General features: G+C 35.8%; 1 protein-coding gene across 1 annotated transcript; it reads left to right on the top strand.

The window, feature by feature from the left end:
• The first annotated feature begins 22433 nt into the window (after positions 1-22433).
• On the top strand, positions 22434-23162 carry LOC131072485 (secreted RxLR effector protein 161-like). Its single transcript, XM_058008647.1, has one exon. The coding sequence runs from the start codon at positions 22434-22436 to the stop codon at positions 23160-23162; it is 729 nt and encodes a 242-aa protein (XP_057864630.1).
• Positions 23163-24814: the final 1652 nt, after the last annotated feature.

Here is a 24814-nt window from a genome sequence, read left to right as displayed (position 1 = left end):
TGATGAGGACGCAGGCAAGGCTAAGGAGAAAGGTGAATTTGTAAGAGTGGTGAGGAAGACGCAGTCCAGTGGATCCCAACAAAGCAAGAAAGCCAAATTTGATCCTGCCCCTACCAAAAGACCCAAAAGAGGTAGACAGACCAATTAATTGATGACGTAATTGTGGATGGTAATTTGAAGAATATTGGAGTGTATTATGAAAAAATAAATGAGGTTGATCAGAGAAAAGTAGAAGAAGTTGTTGTTTTATACCTGCACAATTTTAGTAAAACATTGATTGAGATGGAGAAGAGAATTCCTAAATACCTATAGAATCTTATTGATGCAAGGAGACTAACTGCTAGCACAACGGATAAGGATATGAAAGAAAGAGAGTTGATAAATGTTTGCATTTGTATCACCTGAGATGAATTCAAAAGACTCATTGAGGAAGACAATAAGAAAAAATTTAGAAGAAAAAACAGGGTAAACAGATTGATGATAGGAAAGGTGGAAGAGGTAAGAAAGGAGACAGAAGATATATGGAGAAAAATAATTTTGAATGATCCTTTGTATAAAGATGCATTTAAGTCTTCTCAGTCAAAATAAAAAGAAGGTATTTACAATGATCAAAAGGATGAAACTTAGATTGAGGGACATTCGGAAGATCAAGGCAACACAACTCTTAATGCTAAAATGGGTGATAATCCTTCGGTGGTTAACAGTTCAACAACCCCCAATATTCAAAAAAACAATACTATACCAAGTGGAAACACCAGTACACAAGATAAAGGGGATGAAGCAGAGAAAAAGGAATCTGAGAGTACAGAGGTATTGGTTGTTGAGATAAACAAGGGCAAAGGAGGTTTTGATCTAGCAATTGACACTCCTGCATTCTCAAGGACCCCACCTTAAATCTCCATTAATATAGATGGTCCTCTTAACCTTGGACAGATGTCTCCTGCCGAGAAGCTCGTGCTTGCAACAACTATTCAAGCTTAGGTCAGTCAGGATCTGGTAAAGTCTAAGTCAGAAGATAAAATGCTCTTTTTGATGTCGGTTGATGTTTTGCAGAAGGTGGCTCCAAATGTACAAATAGATTCTAATGCTTGCCCCTTTGGTAAATTGTTACAATTGATTAATAGTGTAAATACCAGTTTTGATTCTTTAGAAAAGTCTACTACTAAGAGATTTTTGGATAGATTTAAGGATGTAAGAATGCAGACATTCTGAAAGATGATTGAAGATGATAGAGTGAGATTGAATAAAGGTCTACAAGTTATTTCAGATACATTGATAGAAGGTGGTAAATTGTATAAGTCTTGTCTAATTTTGCCCAAATTCACTATAGATATAGACAAGCAAATAAGTGTTTGCCAAGGCAAACTTGCTAGTATTTCACAGTCCTTTGATCCCAATGTAACTCTAACCAGTAATGTTGAAGGACAGATTTTTGCTCTAAATGATCAGATCTCAAGCCTCAATGCAGATGAAGACAAAATTTTGAGGAGAGTTGGTGAACTCTAAAACTTGATTGCCCCTCGGTTGGACACCATGTTAAGCAATAAGGTAGACTGCATGAAGGCAACGGCTCAACCTGTGTCATCTGGTCTGAAGGAAGTACAGATTCATGGAACTATATTTAGTTCATTCATTACAATCTTGGATAACTTGAAGAACGAGTGAGACACTCACCTAGGATTTTTTAAGACCATTTTTCTTGACATCTTCAAGTATTTGTAAAGTCTCCGATAGGTATCTTTGTATATAAATTTTGGACAGCACCCCATCTTTGGCATTGTTGTCAAAGGGGGAGAGAAAAGGTGAAAAATATATAGTATAGAAGAGTGTAATTATAGGTTTAAGAATTATTTTTCTAAGGGGGAGCCTTAGAAATTCTTTTTATCTGATGTATAGTTCTCAACACTTAGCCATTTTTTCATGAGTGTTGCCATCAATGCCAAAGGGGGAGATTGTTGGCAATTGACACTCATCTCGTGGCTTTTGATGGTTTATTATTGGTTTAGGGTTGTCATTGATGGCAACTCTTCATGATATTCCCATCCGGTAATCACAGATCTTGATTTTTGGAAGTGGACGTCAACCGGTATCCAGTTAACCGGTATTCCAAGATGAACAGAGCAGTTTTGGTCTAAAAGCTTTCCGGTGATTGCAGAGCTATGAATCATGTTTGGGATAATTGGGTCGACATAGAGACATAATTTTATTGTTGTTTTGGTGATCCACATTCATCTTTGGTGATTCGGTCAAGTCGACATATGACTACACGTTACACTAGCAGGCCGACATGATAAATGATCTATTTTGTGATTGCAGATATATAAGACTGATGTATATGATCTTTTTGGAAATGATATGGTTGTCTGCAAGCGAGTGGTGATCAAGAATCCATTTTGGCACAGTTTAACATGTGCATTCTTGATCTGGTAGCTGACTGAGATAGAGAACAGGGCAGAATAGAGTAGAACAACAAAGGTGATTCAGTCGGTGTATTTGGCACTTAACCAGAACTCATCCAAGCATTGTAGATGCTATTTTGGAATTCATTTTTCTATAATTCATCATTGTAATTAATCAGTAAGGCAGTGAGCCTTCCGGGGTTTTAGCCCTTATTGTATTTGAGCAGTGAGCTCTAGGCAGTGTGCCTGAATGCCTATGCATTCCCCATATTGTAATATTGTTTTTCTACTTGCCATAGTGGAATAATATTGTGGGTTCAAATCCCACCGTGGTTTTTTCCATTTGGGTTTCCACGTAAAAATCTGGTGTTATGATTTTGTGGTTGATTGTTTTATGTTCCTGCATTTTCAGTTTCATGTTTATGCTTCCAGTGGTTTAAAGTTAAGTCTAAAAATTTGTTAACTGATAGATCACTAATTTGCGCCCCCCCCCCTCTCAATGATCCTTGATTCCAACACTTTTACTCTCCTTCAACTTCATTTATATCTTATAATTTTTTTAAATCATTTATATTTGGTTGATAGGCTATATTGCGTGGTGTTTTCATGAAAACCTGTCTCACAAAAGAATCCATCTTTCTATCTGGCAAACTGGACCAGAAAATAGAAAATAGGTTTTCCTTAAACAACTTATCAGTCCAAAAAATGAGATTCATTGATCCAAAAAACCAAGCTCCAAGGAAATTATTAATTCAAGTTATTTATTATTACTACAAGTTGTTTGATACTTGCACAAAAAAATCATTCAAAATCAAATCTCCAACAATAATAATCAAATCCTCCAACGGTAAAAATTAAATTCTGCAAAATCAAATCCTCTAGCTATAGAATATCAAATCAATGCTAAAATATCTAAAATACTAGCTGGAAAGCATTCCCACTTTCCCTCCCACCACCTTGAATTTCATTAAATATAGGTGGAAGCAACTATCTATAACATTTGGCCCAAACAAGAATCCTATGCTTCCCATACAAGTTCCAAACTCATTGCACCACTCTAGAATTGTTTTCAGTCGAGATCCAATATGTCAATTTTCTTCCACATGAAATTTCCAAAGTGAGTGATCCAAAGTTGGATACTTCAAACCCTCAAGTGGCCTTTCCCATTGTTAAATTCTCTAGTGCCCATGCACTTATGCTATTAAAATTTGAATGAAAAGCAACCTTCGTCTACCTAGATAGATTTTTTTCAAGACTTCTATTTTTTTGGTGGGTAATATGATGGTTTATATTCATTTTTAATGCATACTCATTCTTACCTTGATCATTCATTGGTGGTATTCTTTTCATCGCCACAACCTTGTTTGTATCACAACCACCCTCTCCAATCTTCTCATGCTAGCTGGAGTTGTTAGTAGCCATGTTGAGATCAACATATTCAAATGAAATAGTATGTAGAACATGTAGTTGAAGAGATGCATTCAGCTCCTCGTTACTCTTCTTTTTCTCACCTATACAATTGTAAATGATCTAGCAGTACATATGAAGATTTAAAAATTGGAAGTAGGGTGAGAGAATCAACACGTATTCAAGTTGCAGAGAGAACAATATTTAAGTTGCATGATGTGTTGGTCAATGCATGATATGTGGAGACTATGATTTTGGAAGCATGCTAGCAGTTAGCAAAAATCAAGGACATAGGTGGCAGAAGTAATGGAGATAGCTTTTGCCAAGATTAGCCTACTACAATACACATAATTATTTACCATGGCATGCAACAAATTCTAGTGGGTAATAAGAATGAAAACACATATTACCCAATTGGGATCAATGGTATGTCATGTTCCCTCTTTCTTTGAACACTCCTATAGAAGAATTTAAAGCTATTACATAACCTAAAGATTCACTATAAATACTAGCAATTGCACCTTGGTGTGCAATGGGTACACTGAAGAGATTTTGGAAGGACAATTAGGAATTTTTTTGTTTTATTATTTGCATACACTTGCACAACACATGAGGTTAGTGGAGAAATTATAACTTCAAATCAATTGTTTGTTTATTACCAAGAGAGAGAGAGAGAGAGAGAGAGAGAGAGAGAGAGAGAGAGAGAGAGAGAGAGAGAGAGAGAGAGAGAGAGGAATGAGATGGAGATGGAGAAGGAGATGTATATGAAGAGAAGTAGAGCTAGAGATAAAAAGAGAGAGGAGATGGGGATAGATAGAGATGAAATAGATAAATATATAGAGGGGGGGAGATAGAGATGGATGAATAGAGAGAGGGAGATATGTCTAGAAATAGATCAAGATAGAGAGGGAGAGCTAGAGAGGAAAAGATAGAGAGACATAAAGGAAGAGGGAGAGTGTTGGACATTGTTGTTGCTAGGATTGTTTTTGGTGATCTGGGAAGCCTAATTGATCATATCATATGATCTGGTTTTGCAATTTGTTTTTCTGATCAGTGCTTTGTAGAGTTCAGTATTTCCTCTGGTATATTTTGGTGTGATCAGATCTTGATCTGAAATTTTGGGATATTGTTTGGGATGGTCTTTTGTATCTTCATTTCAAATGGTTCATGATTTGGTACTCTGCAAGTTAACTTTCTTCGTGATAGTTATTGTTGCTTGAGTATTCTTGAGGTTCAAATGTTGATTGATGAAGATTTGATAAGTGGTGTTGGTGCAGCTGTCTTCGATGATTCTAATGTGCTTGCTGGTGTTTCCTAATTGTGTCCTATTTTTTTTTATGATCCACATTGATTATTGTGCGAGTTCTTGGTGATTTTGTTGAGCTAGTGATTTTCTTCGTATTATGCAATATTTTTGGTGGTGTAGCGTGTTGCGGTTTATCTTGGCGAGATTTCTGGTGGTGCTGCATGTTTGGAAATTTGAATTAGGTCCATGTTATGTCATGTATATCATTATATTGGTCTGGTGGTTGATATTTATATCATGTGATGTAATTTTTTAATTATGAGTTGAGGGTTTAGCCGACCTTGTTATCATGGTTGATGAATTGTATAAATAGGTGATATTGTTATGTAATTTAGGTATCAAGGTTATGTCTACATTATCAGAGAGTGGTGTATGTGCGAACAAGGATTCATCTTTCAGTGTTGTGATTGAGGAGATATTGGTGTTGCAAAGAATAAAATTATGCTTAACCGAAACTGTCATCAGGCATTTGGATGCTATCATTGCAGTTCATTCATTTTGGATTGTAGTCTGAATCTTGTTGTAATTCAGTGAGACTTCCCTGAGGATTGTAGCCTTTCATAATATTATCTTTTTAGAAGTGATCTCTAGGTAGTTTCCATTGTAATATTTTCACATACTACTGCAGAGTATCATCTTATTGTGGTTATGTTCCCACCGTGGTTTTTCCCTTAACCGGGTTTTCCACGTCAAAATCTTGGTGTTGTGTGTTGTGCTATCAATTTGCTTGTCTCTTTTATTGTTACAGTTTATCAAAATATTTTTTGTGATTAAGTTTGTAGATCCGATGAAAACTGATTCACCCCCCCCCCCACTCTCAGTTTCCCTCCATTGTTGCTGCTAACAATTGGTATCAGAGCTAGATCCTCCAGAAGAAGCTTAATCGCTTGAGGAGATCCGGGATGGCAACTGGAACTGGAGGTGTTATCTTTAAGAAGGATAGTCTGAGATTTGATGGAAATAACTATGCTATATGGAAGAACCAAATGGAAGTGCACTTGAGATGTCTTGGAGAAAATTATTGGAAGATTACAAAGAATGCCTATTCTGCTCCTCAGAATGGACCGCTTGTAGAACACAAGATACCTCTGAGAGGGGGTGAATCAGTGGTTATCAATATTTTTAACCTTTTAATCCTAACTATGTGTATCGGTTAGAAGATCTAAACACTAAGTGAGTATACTAGTGAGTTAAGGGAAGAGATCAAAAAGAAAACACACAAAGGCACATCACATAACACCGGATATACGAGGAAAATCCAACATGGGAAAAACCTTGGTGAGAAATGTTGTTGGAGTCTGCTACTCCAATCCAACCTCACAATAAACAATTGAATACAAAGCTTAGGGCACCAACCCCTATTGATTTAGGGTACCAACCCCTAACTGTTTATGGGCACCAACCCAAAGGAGCACCAACTCAGTCAAATACAATATGATAAATCTTAATACAATAGTTATAACCTGGTTATAAATGAGTTCTATAACCTCTACAACTAATCTCTCTATTGATTTCACTTCATCTCTGCTTTACCAGTTGAATCGTCTTCCTGTCACTCTACCTCTTCTATGTCGGTTCACTTTCTTTCTGACTCACTACTTCTATTTTCTACCAGTACTCTTCTCTCCCTCTTTGAATCTTCTTCCACTCAGCCTCTGCCTTGTCCGACCTTGCCTGATTCTCAATTTGTACTTCTTCACAGTTTGCTACCTCCTACCAGTTCAAACACTACCGGCTCACTTCACTAATAACTTTGTGTCAACTTATCGGTGACTCTGTCTCTAACCGGTCAAGCTCCTCTTACCGGTTAAGCCCTTCTTACCAGTTCTTTCTTCAACACCCTCAGTCACTTCTATGTTTTTTTATGGACTCTTTGACTGACTGACTCTTTGATTGCACTCACTTCACCGGTGTCACTCTCTCATGCAGCAACAACTGATCTAGTCTTTGATCTACACATTTATACTAGTGCCTCCCTGCCAAAACATCAATTCAAACTTGGCATGATACGGTTTTTTCTATCGACCATGAGACGTATCAGATCAGATTGAATCTTGTCTATGGGATGGATAACTTGCCACAAATCATGCAATAGATTAGATGACACCGCCAAATCTTTTCTTCCAAATCACGCAATAGATCATATGACACCTGCAAACTGATCCCCCACCCTCCATTTGTCAATCATATTAAATGATCTCGTTGTTTCCTACTCCAAAATAGATCGGCATACTGGACATCCTTTATTGATCATTGCATCACTTAGATCTTTAGTTTGCATCGAGCCACAAACCCCTGCACTTGACCCGTGAATGTCACAGTCGACATTTAATATCTAACCAATCACCAACTACCTCAACAATACACAATTCACCTGTTACTACCCATTTGCCACCTGGAGTCCACATGTTCTCTCTGTCAGCATCCAACTCACTTGTTTGTGTCGGTTTCGGTCCAGTCATCGACTAACCACTCAACCGATGTTTACCTACCAGTTCTCATACCCTACTGGTATATCTTACCTTACCGGTTAACCTTCATGTCATGCAGTCTCCTATTCTGTCGATGGGATCACATCATCTCGATCACCAAACTTGCCAATCCACCACATGTATCTAGAGTGAGTCATTATGCACTTCTTCATCTGATGAGAGTCCTTCACTTGGTCTCTTGTTGGCTAACCAGTTGCCTTTTCTATTAGTTAAAACAATACATCAACAATTTTCAATGCAAACCATCCAACCTACCGGTAGATATGTTTACTGTTTGACAATACTCCTGCCTGCACACCGGTAGCATGATAATCTCAAACATCAAACATCAATAGGAATTCTTATTGATATTAGTATCTCGAAGTAGATCCATGTCTGCAAGTGTTGATCTTTTCCTCCTCCTTCATGAGGCAGGTTCTCATCTCAACCGGTTTGTCAAAGCGACAAACTCATCACTCCTTAACTATGCTGGTAGCTCATCATGCTTACTCTTATTGATTCAATGCTCATTTCTAATTTCATAAATTAAAGGCTTATAATGTTTCACTTTGGTCATCTGGTATGTGCCTTCAACCACCTACCTTTAACTTCTCTGGTTGTCTTATCCCAGAGGGTTATAATGCATTCTATGCATATTGGGAGATAAGCTAAGTATTACCACTTACCGGTGGGAGTAGATGGACCGATGCACATAATCTGCCAAACACCTAGAGGGAGTGGATCCTTGTCACCTGTTGGCAAACAATTGGTGGGAACTGGTTGTGATTACATTGTGCACTCTGCTTCTGATGTTGCACCAATGTGACTTCCATGGGATTTCTTCTTCATCGTTGCAGTAGTTGCTAACTGATCTATATTTATCATCTACATCTTCAAGTGTTCCACTTTTCTTCTTGATTTCACAAATCGGTTTTGCAATGCTAGGTTCATTTTCATAGAGCTTCTTCAATCTATCCCATAAACTTTTTGCAGATTTGCAATTATCCACTTTTGAAGAAACATCATCAGAAAGCACAGTGAGTACAGTCTTCATTGCTTCAGCGTTGTATTCATATCTTCTTTTTCTTCAAGGTTGGTAGGAGGACTAGCAGGGCTAGAGTAACCATTTACAACTGACATCATAGCCTAAAGAGGACAGGTAGACTTCCATTCTACAACTCCAAATAAAATAATTTGAACCATTAAACACCGAACTAGGGATTGACTCAAAATTAACCATTGTTTTCACACACCAGTATCTACCCAAGCTGGAGAAATCTTATCTAATCGGGAACCTAGGCTCTGATACCAATTTTAGAATAGAAGATGCCACTGAGAGGGGGGTGAATCAGTGTATCAATATTTTTAACCTTTTAATCCTGACTATGTGTACCGGTTAGCAAATCTAAACACTAAGTGAGTATATCGGTGAGTTAAGGGAAGAGATCAAAAATCAAACACACAAAGGCACATCACATAACACTGGATATACGAGGAAAACCCAACATGGGAAAAAATTTGGTCAAAAATTTTGCCGGAGTCTACTACTCCAATCCAGCCTCACAATAAACAACTGAATACAAAGTTTAGGGCACCAACCCAAGGAGCACCAATCCCTAATTTTAGGGCACCAACCCCTGCACCAAGCACCAACTCAGTGAAATACAATAGTTATAACCCAGTTACAAATGAGTTTTGTAACCTCTGCAATTAATCTCTTTGTTAGTTTCACTTCATCTCTGCTTTATTGGTTGAATCAACTTCCTGTCACTATACCTCTTCTTTGAGGGTTCAATTTCTTTCTAACTCGCTACTTCTATTTTCTATCAGTACTCTGCTCACCCTCTCTGAATCTTCTTCCACTCAGCCTTTGCCTTGTCTGACCTCGCCTAATTCTCACTTTGCACTGCTTCACACTCGATTGCCTCCTACCGGTTCACTTCACTGATAACTCTGTGTCAACTTACCGGTGACTCTGTCTCTTCCCGGTCAAGCTCCTCTTACCAGTTAATGTTGGCATTATAGTAAGAAAGATTGTTGCAATTTCAATATCAGGAGATTGTTGATATTCGTTAAGGATATTGAGAAGGTTGTTAAAGATTATTGATATAACTGAAGAAGGATGGTAACTATCTTTATAACATTATTTTGTCATTGATGTCAAGAAATTGATTATCTAATTCAGTATGATGTTGCCATATCTTGAGAAGATTGATTAGAAGAGAATTAAGATGTCGGTAAAAGACACAGAAAGAATGTGATGAATAAGGGGAGAAATAAGTTATTCAATGGGCAACTATTACCGAGTTAGACAATGATGAGATCATGATGTTTAGATTGTTTTGATGTCCTACATATGTTGTTGATTGTAAGGTTAATACTATACTATGTAACCGAGCAAAAAACCTAGTCGGTAAACCCTAAGGTTATTGATATCGGTTAATGAAGGCGGAATGTCTACCGAGTAAAGTTTAGTATTTACCGACTTATGATAGTACGCATTGGATGGATAAAAGCATTATTTAATGAAGGACAATGATTAGCTGGAGATGTATAAATGATTGGTATGTCATGCATGAAGTTTGTTAAGGATCTATGGCAAAGGAAAATCGACAGGAAGATCTACAGTGCAGATTGAACCGCAATAACCTTGTGCAAGTTCCTAGAAAGGACTGCAAGTCCTGAGGCAAGGTAAAACATTTTTAGATCAAAAGGATACATTGAACCTGGTCAAGTTTAAAGATTTGATGGCTAAGATTGATCATGGGAAATATGATCAAGGAGATTTAGCAGTTAGCAATTGTTTATAAATAAGGAATTGTTGATAAACAATGTATGCAGGCAAGTGTATGCACAGGGGATGCTACATAGTGATTACCGAGCACAGAAGCTTGAAGACCTGTTTGAATAACAGAGTAGAGAGCCCAGAAGAGGGACAAGATAAGTCCTATGACTAGATTTTTTTGAGCAAATAAGAATCTGCTTTAGCATTTCAGATGTGAAGTTGCAGATATATTTTTATTACTGTTATTTTGTAAGTGACAGGAAATCTCTTAACCGAGTGGACTTAACAGTCTTATTTGTAAACCCTCTAGCAAGTTAACATTCTAGTTGAGTGTTTGAAATCCTTTAACAAGGTCACTTCTAACAAAGTGAAGATCCTAACAGATCTGAAGGAAATCCCTTAATCGGGTCACATCTAGCAATGTGTTTGTAATCTTTAACAGGATTTGCTTTTAACCGAGCATACTTTAGAAGAGTATATCTCTTAGTGGGTCCAAAATCCCACAATGGTTTTTCCCTATTTGGGTTTCCACGTTAAATATGGTTTTATGAGTGTTATGATGATTATGTGTTTATGAGTTTGCATGTTTAGCAGTTTTTGGTTATATTGCTGGCGTATAAGTTATCGAGGTTGAATCTGTTGTTTTTATGGAAGAGTAAGTTTGTATGATTCACACCCCCCCCCTCTCATCTTGTTATCTATTGGCATCTATACTTTACATTAAGTATCAGAACTATCAATTGGTATCAAAGCTTTGGACTTTGGAAGAAAAGTTTAAAGGTACTTGAGGCAAAGATCCGAAGATGTATAAAAGGGATGCACCGAAGCTGGACAAGTCAAGTTTCTCCACATGGCAGAAAAGGATGAAGCTGCATTTATCAGGAATTGGGGAATATGCAACATATTATCTGGAGAATGATTATATTGCACTGAGCACCAACCCTATGACCTTGGAAGAGATAAAGGCAAAGCAAGAACATATTCAAGCTATGATTGAAATCACATCAGCATTGACTGACTCAGAGTTTAATGATCTAGAAGGTTGTAATGATGCAAAAGCAATGTGGACTAAGCTCATATCTGTGTATGGAGGTGATGAACATGTTCAAAGAGCAAAAGTAGATAGTCTAAGAGGACAACTTGAATCCATGAGAATGAATGAAGATGAGAACATAACCCAATACAGTACAAGACTAAAGGAGATTGTCAATCAAATTAAAGGAGCAAGTGGAACTATTGAAGAAAAGGATATAACAAGTAAGTTGCTGAGAACCCTTCTACCATCTTATGTTATTAAAGTCTCTGCAATCAATGAATTGAGGTCTGCACCTAACATGCCAGTTTCTTTGGATGCTACTATAGGTAAGCTACATGCATTTGAGTTAAGTAATTTTGATAACAGTGGGTCTTTGGTAAATAAAGTAGAATCTGCATTCAGTTCTTTTCATATTGGTGAATCTGATGATTACAATGATAGAATGAGTAAGTATTCTGAAGGGAATCACAGTGGAGCAAGTGAAAGATTTCGTAAGAACATGGAAGAAGTGCACAAACTATATGAGGAAATCAAGAAGCAAGAAGAGTTTGAAGCATTATTAGCCAAAAGGTTATCGAGAGGAAAAGGTAAGTATAAAGGGAAGCTACCTTTAAAATGTTTCAATTGTGATAAGATAGGACATATGGCTTCTAACTGCCCTAACAAAGAATCTAGTGAAAAGAGAGAATACCGAGATAACAGGCAGAAAGACTACCAATATAGAGGACACCGAGACTTCAGAAGAAGAGATAGAAAGACATGTCTAGTAGCTGATGAGGAATCCAACGATGACAAATCTGATGAAACTGATACTAAGGAAGCTATTTATGTGGCTATTAAAGATGGATCTGATGAAGATGAAGAAAGGTATGAAGAAAAAGCTCAAATATCTCACATAAATAATAATGATTCTTGGATCTTAGATAGTGGATGCTCACATCATATGACATGTGATAAACACAAGTTTGCTAAATTAGAAGACTATGATGGAGGCTATGTAAGATTTGGTAATGATGCACCATGTTCGATGAAAGGTAAAGGATCTATAGCACTTCTTGACAATGCTAAATGTGATGATGTATAGTGGGTTGAAGGATTGAAATACAATTTGTTGAGTGTAGCACAGCTAAATAATACAGGATACCAAATAGAATTTCTGAAAGGAATTGTCAAAGTTCATGACAAGCATGGAAAGTTAGTTGCTACCGGGACACAAACAAAAGGTAATACATTTCATCTTGACTCAACTAGGAACAAGTGTCTTTATGCAAAGATAGATGATACCTGGTTATGGCATAAAAGGTTTTGTCATGTAAATTTTGATAATCTGATCAAAATAAGTAAGAAGCACCGAGTAAGAGGTCTACTGAGTCTGGAAAAACTTGAGAATGCTATGTGTCGAGGATGCCAAATGGGTAAGATGACAAGATCAAGCTTTACAAGTAAGTCCTACACTTCTAAACGAATTTTAGATCCAATACATATTGATATTTGTGGTCCTATGAAAGTTCAAAGTTATTATGGTGATAAATATTTCATATTATTTGTGGATGATTACTCAAGGATGATGTCAGTCATGTTTTTAAAAGAAAAATCAGAAGCTTTTCAAATGTTTAAATGGTACAAGGCAAGAGTTGAAAATGAAACAGGAAGACAACTGAAATGTCTTAGATCTGATAGAGGAGGAGAGCTCACTTCTGATGAATTTAACTTATTCTGCAATGATCATGGTATAAAGAGGCAAGTATCTGCACCGAGAACACCTTAGAAAAATGGGATAGCCGAGAGAAGAAACAGATCAAGTGTGGATTGTGCCAGAACTCTGATGATAAAAAAGAGGGTACCTCAAACATTTTGGAGAGAAGCAATCAGCACTGCAGTTTACACCCTGAACCAAGTTCAACTGAAGAAAGGAACTATGAAGACACCATATGAGATCTGGTATGACAAGAAAACTAATGTAAGTTATTTTAAACTCTTTGGAAGTAGATGTTATGTTCACAAAGATGACAGAAATGGAAAGTTTGATCAGAAAAGTGAAGAAGGAACATTTCTTGGTTATTCTTCTAGAAGTAAAGCATTTAAATGTCTAATCAAATCATCTAACAAAATAGTGGAAAGTGCAAATGTGAAAATTGATGAATTTGCAGAAAGAAATGATGAAGGAAATTCCAAAGAACCAGAAGATTATGAAGAATTTGTTTATGTTCAACCGAGAAGTCCTACCGAGAAAGTTGCTGAAGAAAATGAAGATAATGTCCAGTTACCTAGTGATGAAGAAGATCATACAGAACCTACCGAGCCTATATTAGCCAAGTATGTCAGAAGACATCATGCATCAAGTCAGATTATAGGAGATAAGGATGATCCAGTGATGACAAGGAACAAACTAAGACAAAATACATGTCTAATATCTGAATTTGAACCAAGAATAGTGAAAGAGGCATTTAACAGTGAAGATTGGGTAAATGCTATGACAGAAGAGATTGATCAAATCAAGAAGAATGACACATGGACACTGATCCCAAGACCGAAGGACAAAAATGTAATCGATACAAAGTGGATTTTCAGAAACAAGCTAAATGAGAAAGGTGAGGTCATTCGCAACAAAGCAAGACTAGTTTGCAAAGGTTATGCTCAAGAAGAAGGAATAGATTATGGTGAGACTTTTGCACCTGTGGCTAGACTTGAGGGAGTAAGAACATTGTTGGCATATGTTTCTTTCAAAAATTTCAAGATATATCAAATGGATGTTAAATTTGCATTTTTGAATGGTATACTAGAAGAAGAAGTTTATATTGAACAACCTGAAGGATTTGTTGAAGACAAGAGTAAAGATCAGGTATGCAAACTGAACAAAGCTTTATATGGTCTGAAACAAGCACCTAGAGCATGGTATGAAAGATTGCACTCTTACTTAATCAAGATTGGTTTTATAAGGACAAGTGAAAACAACAACATGTACATGAAGAAAGATGAGGACAATGGAATACTGATCTCAACCATATTTGTTGATGACATTATATTTTGTGGTAATGACTCCTTATGCAAGAACTTTGGAAATGAAATGTGCAAAGAATTTGAGATGTCACTAATCGGTGAGATAAAGTATTTTATAGGTTTATAGATACTGCAAATGAAAGATGAGATTTTCATTACTCAATCCAAGTACATAAAGGAAATCTTGAAGAAATTTGGAATGGGGGATTCTAAACCAGTAAGTACTCCTATGACTACTAACTATAAACTATCAAAGAATGATGAATCTGCATCTGTTCATGAGACACTTTACCGATCTATGATTGGAAAATTGCAATATGTTGTGCATAGTAGATCGGATATAGCACATGCAGTAGGTATTGTAGCAATATTCTCTGTAGATCCCAAGGAAACACATATGACAGCAATCAAGAGAATTTCTAGATACCTAAGAGGCACTGAAGATTATGGCTTAGTATATGAAAAGAAGAATAATTTTGATTTTAAAGTTTATACTGATGTTGATTGGGCAGGAAACATTGATGACAAGAAAAGCACAAGTGGTGGAGCTTTCTTTTTAGGAGAAAGACTAGTGAGTTGGCTTAGCAAGAAACAAGGATGTATCTCATAGTCAATAGTAGAAGTTGAATATGTTGCTACAGCATTGAATTGTACCAATATAGCATGGATCAAACAACTGTTGGAAGGTATAAATGAGAAAGTTACCGAGCCAGTAACTATATTTTGTGATAATGCTAGTGCCATTAACATTTCAAAGAATCCAGTAATGCACTCTAAAACAAAGCATATATCTATAAAGTATCATTATCTCATAGAAGAAGTTCAAGAGAAGAAAGTTGCGCTGGAATATATCAGTTCAAAGGAGCAATTAGCAGACATCTTCACAAAGCCATTGCCAAGGGACACTTTTGAGTATCTCAGAAGCAAGTTAGGGGTCCTACCCCTATCTTCTACTCACTGACCAAGTTCGGTGAAAGCATCAATTCGATGAATCTATAGAATATTATGTGTGGATTGATGTTGATTTATGCACTTTAGAAGGTTTTCTAAAGTTGTGCAAAAATAGTGAATAAAGATAAGTTGCTCTGACCGAGACTGAGATGATACATAGTAAGGCAAATCACTTCACAAAGGAAGAAATCATGATTTAGTTCTTTTAATTTTTGGCATTGTTGTCAAAGGGGGAGAAGACTAAATGGTTGGAAGACTAAATGGTTGATTGAATGGTAAAGCCCTGAATGAAGAAAATAACACAAAAGACTAATGACAGGGGGAGAAGATTGAAAAGGGAGAAGACTTTAGAAGATTTTAACAGCTCAAGGATAACAGGAGAAGTCTAACAGCAATCTGAATCCAAATCAATTTGAATATCTTGTTGGTATTACCATTTAATTGTTGGTTTTGCCATCAATGCCAAAGGGGGAGATTGTTGGCATTGCAGTAAGAAAGATTGTTGTCATTTCAATATCAAGAGATTGTTGATATTCATTAAGGATATTGAGAAGGTTGTTGAAGATTATTGATATAACTGAAGAAGGATGATAACTATCTTTATAACATTATTTTGTCATTGACGTCAAGAAATTGATTATCTGATTCAATATGATGTTGCCATATCTTGAGAAGATTGATTAGAAGAGAATTAAGATGTCAGTAAAAGACATAGAAAGAATATGATAAATAAGGGGAGAAATAAGTTACTCAATGGGCAACTATTACCGAGTTAGACAATGATGAGATCATGATGTTTAGATTGTTTTGATGTCCTACATATGTTGTTGATTGTAAGGTTAATACTATACTATGTAACCGAGCAAAGAACCTAGTCGGTAAACCCTAAGGTTATCGATATCGGTTAATGAAGGTGGAATGTCTACCGAGTAAAGTTTAGTATTTACCAAGTTGCAACCAAGTTATGACAGTACACATTGGATGGATAAAAGCATTATTTAATGAAGGTCAATGATTAGCTGGAGATGTATAAATGATTGGTATGTTGTGCATGAAGTTTGCTAAGGATCTATGGCAAAGGAAAATCGGCAGGAAGATCTATAGCGCAGATTGAACCGCAATAACCTTATACAAGTTCCTAGAAAGGATTGCAAGTCCCGAGGCAAGGTAAAACATTTTTAGATCGAAAGGATACATTGAACCTGGTCAAGTTTGAAGATTTGATGGCTAATATTGATCATGGGAAATGTGATCAAGGAGATTTAGCGGTTAGCAATTGTTTATAAATAAGGAATTGTTGATAAACAATGTATGTGGGCAAGTGTATGCATAGGGGATGCTACATAGTGATTACCAAGCACAGAAGCTTGAAGACCTGTTTGAATAACAGAGTAGAGAGCCCAGCAGAGGGACAAGATAAGTCCTATGACTAGATTGTTTTGAGCAAATAAGAATCTGCTTTAGCATTTTAGATGTGAAGTTGCAGATAGATTTTTATTACTGTTATTTTGTAAGTGACAGGAAATCTCTTAACCGAGTGGACTTAATAGTCTTATTTGTAAACCCTCTAGCAAGGTAACATTCTAGTTGATTGTTTGAAATCCTTTAACAAGGTCACTTCTAACAAAGTGAAGATCCTAATAGATCTGAGGGAAATCCCTTAACCGGGTCACATCTAGCAATGTGTTTGTAATCTTTAACAGGATTTGCTTTTAACCGAGCATACTTTAGAAGAGTATATTTCTTAGTGGGTCCAAAATCCCACAGTGGTTTTTCCCTATTTGGGTTTCCATGTGAATCTGGTGTTATGAGTGTTATGATGATTATGTGTTTATGAGTTTGCATGTTTAGCAATTTTTGGTTATATTGCTAAAGTATAAGTTACCGAGGTTGAATCTATTGTTTTTATGGAAGAGTAAGTTTGTCTGATTCACCCCCCCCCCTCATCTTGTTATCTATTGGCATTTGTACTTTAAATTAAGTATCAGAAGTATCAGTTAAACCCTTCTTACCGGTTCTTTCTTCAACACCCTCAATCTCTTCTATGTTTATCGATGGACTCTTTGACTAACTAACTCTCTGATTGCACTCACTTTATTGGCATCACTCTCTTATGCACCAGCAACCAATCTAGTCTTCGATCTGCACATTTATACTAGTGTCTGTTGACCTCAATGTTTTGTCCTTGATGACAAGTGGATGTTACATGTTTTTTAACCGAGTTTATTATTTAGCTTTTACATGACAACTTAACTATGCACCGTGGTTGAGTAAGTTTGGAAAGTAAGTTGAGTTAAGTGTTTCGGGCGGATTCGAAATAATTATATGATTGCATTGAGGGAATGTTTAGTTGTTAACAAATGACAAAAGACTTCATTGTTGGTTAATTATTAGTTTTTCACATTGCTCACTTGAAAACCTAAAAATGGGTCAAGATGTAACCGGAGTGTGTGTAATAGATGGTTACCAAAACTATTTTTCATAATAACTAAGTTGGTTAAGAGTTACAGAAAGTAACCAAAAAAAAAAAATCTACCGGTACATAGATATTATATAAATATGTGTAGAAGGTTTGGAAGACATGTGTTGAATTGGTTCAGAATTTTGTGGCAAAGAAGATATTGAAAATCTGAAGAAGTTTTGTAATAAATTGGTTTATCAAAATATAGTTGCAAACATGTGCAACTGTATCTTCATGAACCTCTTTCTGATTTTGTAAGGTTGAGGGGTTGAAGCTCCTTGCAGCAGGGCTGCTAAATTGGATGTATTGGGTTGATATGAATAAAAGGATTGGAGTGGTTTTCTCCCTATGATGAGATCTATTTGGATCTTAAGGGTTTCCACTCAGCACAAATGATGTGTCATATTTGTGGTCATTTCTAGATTATGCTATGTTATTTATATCTTGTTCAATCTATTCAGTTTTATTATATCAGTTGTCCTTAAATTGTTTCGGCAAGATAACTATTTATTTCAAGCTTTCCTAGCTTCATATCTTTGTACAACCATTCTGTTTTGTAAATGTAAACCAGGTTACCATTTTGTGAGTTTTATCTGGTACTCTGATTCACCCCCTCCCCCTCTCAAAGTACATCTACTTTCAACAATTGGTATAAGAGCGTAGGAGTCCTCATAGGTCTATCCCATAGGTTTTTCTTAGGACTGATCCTGGTCTTTTGAAAGTAAGATGTCTCAAGCTGAGGGAGCCTCGCTTACTAGAGCACCTTTATTTGATGGCACTGACTATATGTTTTGGCAAGTTAAAATGGAAGCATTCATTCATTCACTTGATGTCAGAATGTGGGAGGTAGTTTCTAACAAGTATACTGTACCATCTGTTGTGCCTACTAATGCAAATGAGAAGACCAAATATGAACTAGATAAAAGGGCACACTTTGCAATACTATGTGGGTTATCAAAAGAAGTATTTGTTAAAATAATGTACTTCAAATCAGCAAATGAGGTATGGACAAATCTTGAATCCATTTATCAAGGTGATGAAAAGGTTAAAGAATCTAAATTGATTACATTAAAAAATCAGTTTGATGCTTTGAAGATGAATAATGATGAAACAGTAGCAAGCTATTTTCTTCGTATTGATGAAATTGTAAATGCCTGAAAGGGCCTTGGTGAGGAAATTGATGAACATGATGTGGTTGCCAAAGTAGTTAGAACATTATTACCAAAATTTGAAACTAAAATATCTGCTCTTGAAGAAAAGAAACTTTTTTCTAAAATGACCGTGCATAAGCTTCAAAGTATACTTACTGCCTATGAAAGTAGAATTGGTAATACCCCTTCTACCTCTAAGGAACCAGCTTTTAAAGTTGAGAAACGGGAAGATAGTGAATCTGAGTTATCTGATGTTTTTGAAGCTTTACTGGTTAGGAAACTCAAGAAAAAGTTTCAAGGAAAATTTAAATGTTTTGGTTGTGGTAAAACTAGACATTTTGCAGCGAAATGTCCATATCTAGATCTAAGTAAAGATGAAAACAAATCTGAAAAATTATTTAAGAAACCCTGGAATCCTAACAAAAGGTTGAACAACTTTAAAAAGAAGAATCTTATGACAAAAGAAGACTCTGAAGATGAATCAGATGAGTCAAATGGTGATGCTTGTGAAACACTATTTATGACTAAAGTTGAATTTGAAAAACCAAAATCTGAAACAAATTCTGACTTTGAAATAGAAGATGTAGATCTTGAAGAAGAGCTTCTTTGTGCTCTTCAAGAGGTTAAAAGACTTAAGAAACTTGTAACTGCTTATGAAGATTCAAAACAGATTTTGCAACTTGATCTAGTTAATGCTAACAAGGTCATTGAAACTCAGAAAAGCCTTATTGAAGACAAAGAACAAGAAATTAGTAAGTTGCAAAAACAAGTATATACTCTTGAAAATCAAAAACATTCTGAAGTTGCTACTGAAAAGGGTGAAATTTCACATCAAAATTATGTAGCAGCAAACAGAAATCAGTTTCCTAATAACAGGTTTTTTCATGGCTATTGTCATTTTTGCAATCTGTTTGGGCATAAAGTAAACACTTGCAGATTTACCAAAACTCCTACTTTTGGTCATAAACAATTTTTTGGTGCTATCAGAAACATAAGATGCTTTACATGTTTTCAATATGGCCACACTTCAAATTACTGCAAAATGCTACAAAGACCTGCAAAAGTGTGGAGACCAAAACTTGAACAATCTATGCTTGTTCAAACAACCCTGATATCCACTAAATCTACCATTTGGGTTTTGGATAGCGGGTGTTCCCATCATATGACAGGGGACAAAAACAAATTTTCTATTTTGGAAAATCATCCAGGGGGTTTTGTTAAATTTGGTGATAACACAGGTCTATACATTATTGGAACAGGAACAGTTATGATAAACAAAGACACGCCTATTAATGATGTCTACTATGTGGAAGGATTAAAATATAACTTGCTAAGCATTAGTCAGATTTGTGATAGTGGACATCAAGTTGTGTTTAACTCTTATGGTTCTGTTATTAAGCAAAAGTCAGGGAAAATAATAGCTAATGGTTTCAGGACACCTAGTAACTTATATAATTTGTCTGACTCCACAAGTCAAGAACAAAGTGCAGACATATGTCTTATGAGTCACATAGATGAAAACTGGTTATGGCACAAGAGATTTGGTCATGTAAATTTTGATAATATGAGCAGAATCGGCAAACATAAAAATGTTCGAGGTCTACCTCTAATTAGTAGACCTACAAACTATGTTTGCAGTGAACGTGTAAAAGGCAAACAAACCAAGTCATCCTTCAAATCTAAGGAGTTTTTATCTTCAAGGCCATTAGAATTAGTCCACACAAATTTATGTGGTCCTACTAAAACTCAGTCCTTGAATGGAGAAAAATACTTTATGTTGTTCGTAGATGACTACACCAGAATGGTATGGGTAACCTTTCTCAAATATAAATCAGACGCTTTTGAGAGGTTTAAAATCTTTAGAAAAATGGTTGAAAAAGAGTCTGACTTGAAACTAAAATGCTTAAGATCAGATAAGGGAGGTGAATTTACTTCTCAAGATTTTATTGAATATTGTGAAAAACATGGTATCAAAAGACAATATTCTGTTGCTCGTACACCTCAACAGAATGGGGTGGTAGAAAGAAAACATAGAACTGTAAAAGAAATGGCAAGAACTATGCTTAATGAATCTAATCTATTTGATAAATATTGGAAAGAAGTTGTTCACACAGCTGTGTATATACTAAATAGGGTTTAGATTAGAATAAGGACTGCATGTACTCCGTATGAACTCTGGCATGGAAAAACAGCATCTGTTAAGCACTTTAGAATTTTTGGATGCAAGTGCTACAATAAAAATGATTCTGATAATCTGGATAGCTTTCAGTCAAAATCTGATGGAGGAATCTTTCTCAGTTATTCTTCAAATAGCAAAGCTTATAAGTGTTTCAACAAACACCTAAAAAGGATGGTTGAATCTATAAATGTGATATTTGATGAAAATTTGAATATGTCTAAAACTCAAGTTCAAAGTGTTGAAGAGGAATCTGATCTAGAACTTAGAAATGTCTCAGCTTCAGTTGAATCTATTGACACTAGACTAGTAGCAACAAATTCAAACAAAGAAGAGGAAATTTTAGATTCTAGAGTAGAAATACCTCATAAAACACCTTCAAGAATAATCACAAAAAGGCATCCGGAAACTCTGGTTATTCGTAATAAAGATGCAGGTATATTAACCCATGGAAAAGCCAAATAGGTAGAGCAAGCTCAAATGGCTGAGCATTTCTGTCTAGTAACAGAATTTGAACCTAAAAATGTTTCAGATGCATTAAGTGATACATTCTGGTTAAATGCTATGAAAGATGAAATTGGTCAAATTGAAAAAAATGAAACTTGGGAACTTGTTCCTCGCCCTGAAGGTAAAAATGTAATAGGAGGCAAATGGATTTTCCAAAATAAGTTAGATGAATCGGGAAAAGTGGTAAGAAACAAAGCCAGGTTTGTGTGTAAAGGATACGCTCAACAAGAAGGAGTTGACTTTGGTGAAACCTTTGCTCCTGTAGCTCGGTTGGAGTCCATTAGAATGTTTCTTGCTTATACTTCATTTAAAAAATTTACAGTCTATCAAATGGATGTTAAAACAACATTCTTAAATGGCTATCTGGAAGAAGAAGTTTACATGGAGCAACCAGAAGGTTTTGAATCTTCTGAACATCTAGATCATGTGTATAGGCTAAAAAAGGCACTCTATGGCTTGAAACAAGCACCTCGTGCTTGGTATTCTAGACTTGATTCACATTTGATTTCAAAAGGTTTTACTAAAGGTAGTGTGGATAGTACATTGTATACTAAAACAATAAATGATGATCTCTTGGCTATTCAGAGTTATGTGGATGATATCATATTGGGGTCAACTAATGATGAATTGTCACAAAGTTTTTCAGTTATTATGGAATCTGAGTTTGAAATGTCTATGTCAGGACCTCTAACTTTCTTTTTGGGCATTCAAGTATCTTAGCTTGAACAATGTTTGTTTGTATCCCAAATTAAATATGCTAAAGAGATGTTAAAAAGATTTCAAATGGACCAATGCAATCCAGTTGGTACACCTATGGAAACTGGGTGTAAGTTAGTCAAGGTTGATGAATCACCTCTTGTTGATCAACATGAATATCGGTCCATGATAGGCAGTTTGCTATATCTTACTACATCTAGGCCTGATTTGATACAAGCTATATGTTTGGTTTCACGCTATCAATCTGCTCCTAGAGAATCTCATCTAAATGATGTAAAACGAATTTTCAAGTACATTCAAGGTACTCTAGATTTTGGGCTATGGTATTCCAAACATGATGATTTCACTTTAAAGGGATATACTGATGCTAACTGGGGAGGTTGTGTTGATGACCAACGCAGCACTAGTGGTGCAACATTCTTTCTTGGTGATCATTTGGTTGCATGGCATAGTAAGAAACAAGAGTGTGTCACTTTATCAACTGTTGAATCTGAGACTATTGCAGCCACAGCTTGTTGTACTCAGATGTTATGGATGTCCTATCAGTTAGTAGATTTGGCTATTAAAATTTCAAAACCTATGTCTATTTTTTGTGACAACACCAGTGCTATTCAAATATCTAAAAATCCTATGATGCATTCTCACACCAAGCATATTGCAATTAAGTTGCAATTTTTGCATGAACAAGTCTCCTCAAATGAAGTCACGTTGATTCATGTATCCTCACAAGCACAGGTAGCAGATATATTAACTAAAGCTCTACCAGAAGAACAATTTGAGCAATTGCGTGGTTGATTGGGAGTTTACTCTCAATCTTTTCTCCCTATCTAATTTTTTTTGCAAGGGGGAGCTTTCACACATGCTCCCATTTTGGCCCTCTTTGTCCTTGATGACAAAAAGGGGGAGAACAGGTACACTGGAAAAGGTACATTGGTATTTCTACATAATGGACATATTTTTGGATAGGTATTCTTGCATACTGGACACATTTTTGGACATTGGAAAAGGTACATTGGTATTTCTGCAAAAAGGTACATTGGTATTTCTACATAATGGACATATTTCTGGATAGGTATTCTTGCATACTGGACACATTTTTGGACATTGGACATTTTTTGCTAGAATTTTTGGCATTTTGTCTTCCTACATACTGGGATACACTGGGCACCTTCAAAACATTTTGGTTTGATGAGATCCATTGGTACTTTTGTCACCTTTAGAAATTTGATACACTATTCATTGGCTCATTTTCAGACATATTTCTTATTGGCATATTTGGGTTTTATATTGGCATTTGCATCATATTGAATTGAGCATATTTGGCTCTTGACATGTTTTGATATTCTTTGATCTCCTTCAGCACATTTTGGAATCAGTTGGTACAAGTATTATGTTTTGGCATTTGGTACAAACATTTGGCAGCATTAAGATTCTTTGATGATAGGTATTGGCATTGTGTTGTTATTCACTGATATAGGTAGTATTCTAGTACAATTGGTTACTATAGAAAACTTTTTCAGGATTAGTACAGGTCTTTTTCTTGGCACTAGCATTTGACTTATTGGCAAAGACATCTCACTGGTTCAGGTTATTGGAATAATTTGCATCAAGCATTTTGGCAAAACAGGTGGATAGAGTTTTTGCCATCAAGGACAAAGGGGGAGTTTGTTGACCTCGTCTGTTAATGTTTTGTCCTTGATGACAAGTGGATGTTACATGCTTTTTAACCGAGTTTATTATTTAGCTTTTATATGGCAACTTAACTGTGCACCGTGGTTGAGTAAGTTTGGAAAGTAAGTTAAGTGTTCCAGGCGGATTTTAAATAATTATATGATTGCATTGAGGGAATGTTCAATTGTTAACAAATGACAAAAGACTTCATTGTTGGTTAATTATTAGTTTTTCACATTGCTCACTTGAAAACCTAAAAATGGGTCAAGATATAACCGGAGTGTGTAATAGATGGTTACCAAAACTGTTTTTCATAATAACTAAGTTGGTTAAGAGTTACAGAAAGTAACCCAAAAAAAAAAATTCTACCGATACATAGATATTATATAAATATGTGTAGAAGGTTTGGAAGACGTGTGTTGAATTGGTTCAGAATTTTGTGGCGAAGAAGATATTGAAAATCTGAAGAAGTTTTGTAATAAATTGGTTTATCAAAATATAGTTGCAAACATGTGCAACTGTATCTTCATGAACCTCTTTCTGATTTTGTAAGGTTGAGGGGTTGAAGCTCCTTGCAGCAGGGCTGCTAAACTGGATGTATTGGGTTGATATGAATAAAAGGATTGGAGTGGTTTTCTCCCTATGATGAGATCTATTTGGATCTTGAGGGTTTCCACTTAGCACAAATGATGTGTCGTATTTGTGGTCATTTCTAGATTACGCTCTGTTATTTCTATCTTGTTCAATCTGTTCAGTTTTATTATATCAGTTGTCCT

This window comes from Cryptomeria japonica, chromosome 1, assembly GCF_030272615.1.
Source record: "Cryptomeria japonica chromosome 1, Sugi_1.0, whole genome shotgun sequence".
In the NCBI taxonomy this organism is placed as follows: Eukaryota; Viridiplantae; Streptophyta; class Pinopsida; order Cupressales; family Cupressaceae; genus Cryptomeria; species Cryptomeria japonica.
This window is presented reverse-complemented; position numbering and strand designations above follow the sequence as displayed.

Bases quoted from the DNA above. Each gene is read 5' to 3' on its own strand.
- LOC131072485 (XM_058008647.1), top strand. From the start codon at position 22,434: ATGGACCAATGCAATCCAGTTGGTACACCTATGGAAACTGGGTGTAAG.